The 2,500-nt window shown below is 32.2% G+C and overlaps 1 protein-coding gene across 12 annotated transcripts in view; it reads left to right on the plus strand.

The window, feature by feature from the left end:
- The window catches only part of LOC115230307 (E3 ubiquitin-protein ligase MIB2), a 49,722-nt gene that overhangs the window by 2,324 nt on the left and 44,898 nt on the right, over window positions 1–2,500 (plus strand). For 11 of the 12 annotated variants that reach the window (XM_036499611.1, XM_036499607.1, XM_036499608.1 and 8 more), the window contains exon 2: window positions 309–462. In XM_036499611.1, coding sequence (XP_036355504.1) covers window positions 309–462 — 154 coding nt within the window. Of the gene's footprint in view, window positions 1–308; window positions 466–2,500 lie in introns of all 12 variants that reach the window. The other variant, XM_036499604.1, reaches the window with a different exon arrangement.

Below are 2,500 nucleotides of genomic sequence, written 5' to 3' on the forward strand. Positions count from 1 at the left end.
GTGGTGATGAATGATGATGATGATGGTGATAATGGCAATGATGGTGATGATGATGATGGAGATGATGATGAGGTTGATGATGTAGGCTATGATGATGGTGATCATGGCGATGATGGTGATGATGGTGATGATGTTAATGATGGAGGTGGTGGCAATGATGACGATGGCTATGATGTTGATGATGATGATTGCGATGACAATTGTGCAGGTGATAATGATGGTGATGATGATGATGATGTTTCGTTTGAAAGCCAAAATAATTTCATATTTAATGTTAATTAGTCATTGTTTCTATCTTTTACTCTCAGGCGTCGACTGCAAGCTGTGGAGCTATTACTCTCTCGGGGCAGCAATGTCAACGAGAAGTCCAGCGACGGCAGTACTTCTCTCCATTTGGCTGTAAGTTCATCTCAGGAATGGATAGATGGTGTGAAAGAATTATTGAAACACAGTGCTGTTAAGGTTAGTTACTATATATGTGTGTGTGCGTGTGTGTGTATGTGTGTGTGCATATATACATATATATACAAATAAAATGTATGGATGTATATATAATGTAAATTGTGGTGTGCATATGTTAGTGTTTCTCTTCATTCATATTATATTCTGAAATAATCCAAATCTTCCCCGAAAGGATTTTCTCTAAATTTTCCTAACAATTTATCCGTCTTTCGGTAAATTACGAGGAAACAAAATCTATTCCTGCGAATTTTTATTTAACTCCTCTCCCGACCTTCGAGGCACACTTATATAGGTATGTATATATAATCGTATATATACCGTATGTACACTGTATTTATGCCTATAAGATATAAAATATATATATATATATATATATATATATATATACATGTATATACACATATAAATAAGTATCTATATACATATATATATATGTGTGTGTATATACATATATATATGTATATGTATATATATATATATATAAATATGTACACAAAAGGGTCAATTATAATTAATTTAATAAAATTAATAAATTTATGGAAAAGATCATATTTGGTAAGAATTATATTATATCCTTGAACTTTCGGTTCTAATCCAGAAACGATTCGTCTATAATTAATCCAATAGGCTGGGATTTCGTTGTTTTCTTTCTCTTTACCATATACGGGTTACAAATTCTGTTTGTTTGTGGAGACTTTTTTATTAGTAGAGGAAATAGTGATCTATTTGGCTGCTATTCCTAATATTTTCTGTATGTGGTTTTGAGCAACTTGTTGCAATTAACCCTTTATTATAATTAATATATATATATGTATATATATATATATATATTTATTGAGTATGTATATACATATACACACACACACATACACACACACACACACACACCACATATATATATATATATATATATATATATATATATATATATATATATATATATATATATATGTTTATATATATATATATATATACATATATATATATATATATATATATACTTCCTGAGACCCTTATTTTTTCCCCATAACTTTCTGGTGTTTCCGATTATGTTGAGAAAATAAAAGCATTTGATGAGTTTCAAACCAATCCAAACTCCAGACATAATTGTTGATTAAGACATTGAAAGGGATGGATTTTCAGAAAATTTCACTAAGAAATATTTATTTTAAAAAGCTTCATGAGGAACATACAACCACATTCATATATATATATATATATATATATATATATATATATATATATATATATATATATATATATATTCATATATATATATATAGGCACAGGAGTGGTTGTGTGGCCAGTAGCTTGCTTACAAAACACATGGTATCATAAGAAATAGGTTTCCCAATTTTTTACACTCATCGATTGTTTTTTTCTTTTTTTTCATGTAACCCCACTTTGCCCATGGGTTGAGAACCCTTCCAGCAAGGAAAATAGAACGTCCAAAAGCGCTCCTGATCCTCTGTGTGAAAAGCGGTTATGTTCAGATCACAACTAATTTTATATATATTGGCAAAACACATACACACAATCATATACGTGCATACAACTATTGTATACATGTTTTTGCTCGCCTCTGCCCCTGCCACTGTCCCACCAACACCACCTACCCGAGTAATACCATCAATTGAAGCAAATTTGGCACCTGGAAGTAAGTTTTGTAACAGGAATAGAGAAGCCTACCTTCTCCCGCAGAGATGTGAAAGTCATACCTCTCCTGGTCAAACTAAAGCGTTTGACCCGGTCATTAAACAAACAAAAAATAGTGTAATAGGTGTAAAACAAATTCCTCTAAACCAATATGACCCAAAAAATGCGCGCTCGCGAAAGGGTGCGGGGGAGAGGCCTCGGAAAATTCACATCGTGAATGTTACGTGTCTGACCCGGACACAAAAACAAAAAAAAATAGTGTAATAGGTGTAAAACAACTTGTTCTAAACGATTATCAAGAACATACACACACACACACACACGCACACACACACACACACACACACACACACCACACACACACACACACACACACACACAA

Source organism: Octopus sinensis, unplaced genomic scaffold (genome assembly GCF_006345805.1).
Source record: "Octopus sinensis unplaced genomic scaffold, ASM634580v1 Contig15258, whole genome shotgun sequence".
NCBI classification, from domain to species: Eukaryota; Metazoa; Mollusca; class Cephalopoda; order Octopoda; family Octopodidae; genus Octopus; species Octopus sinensis.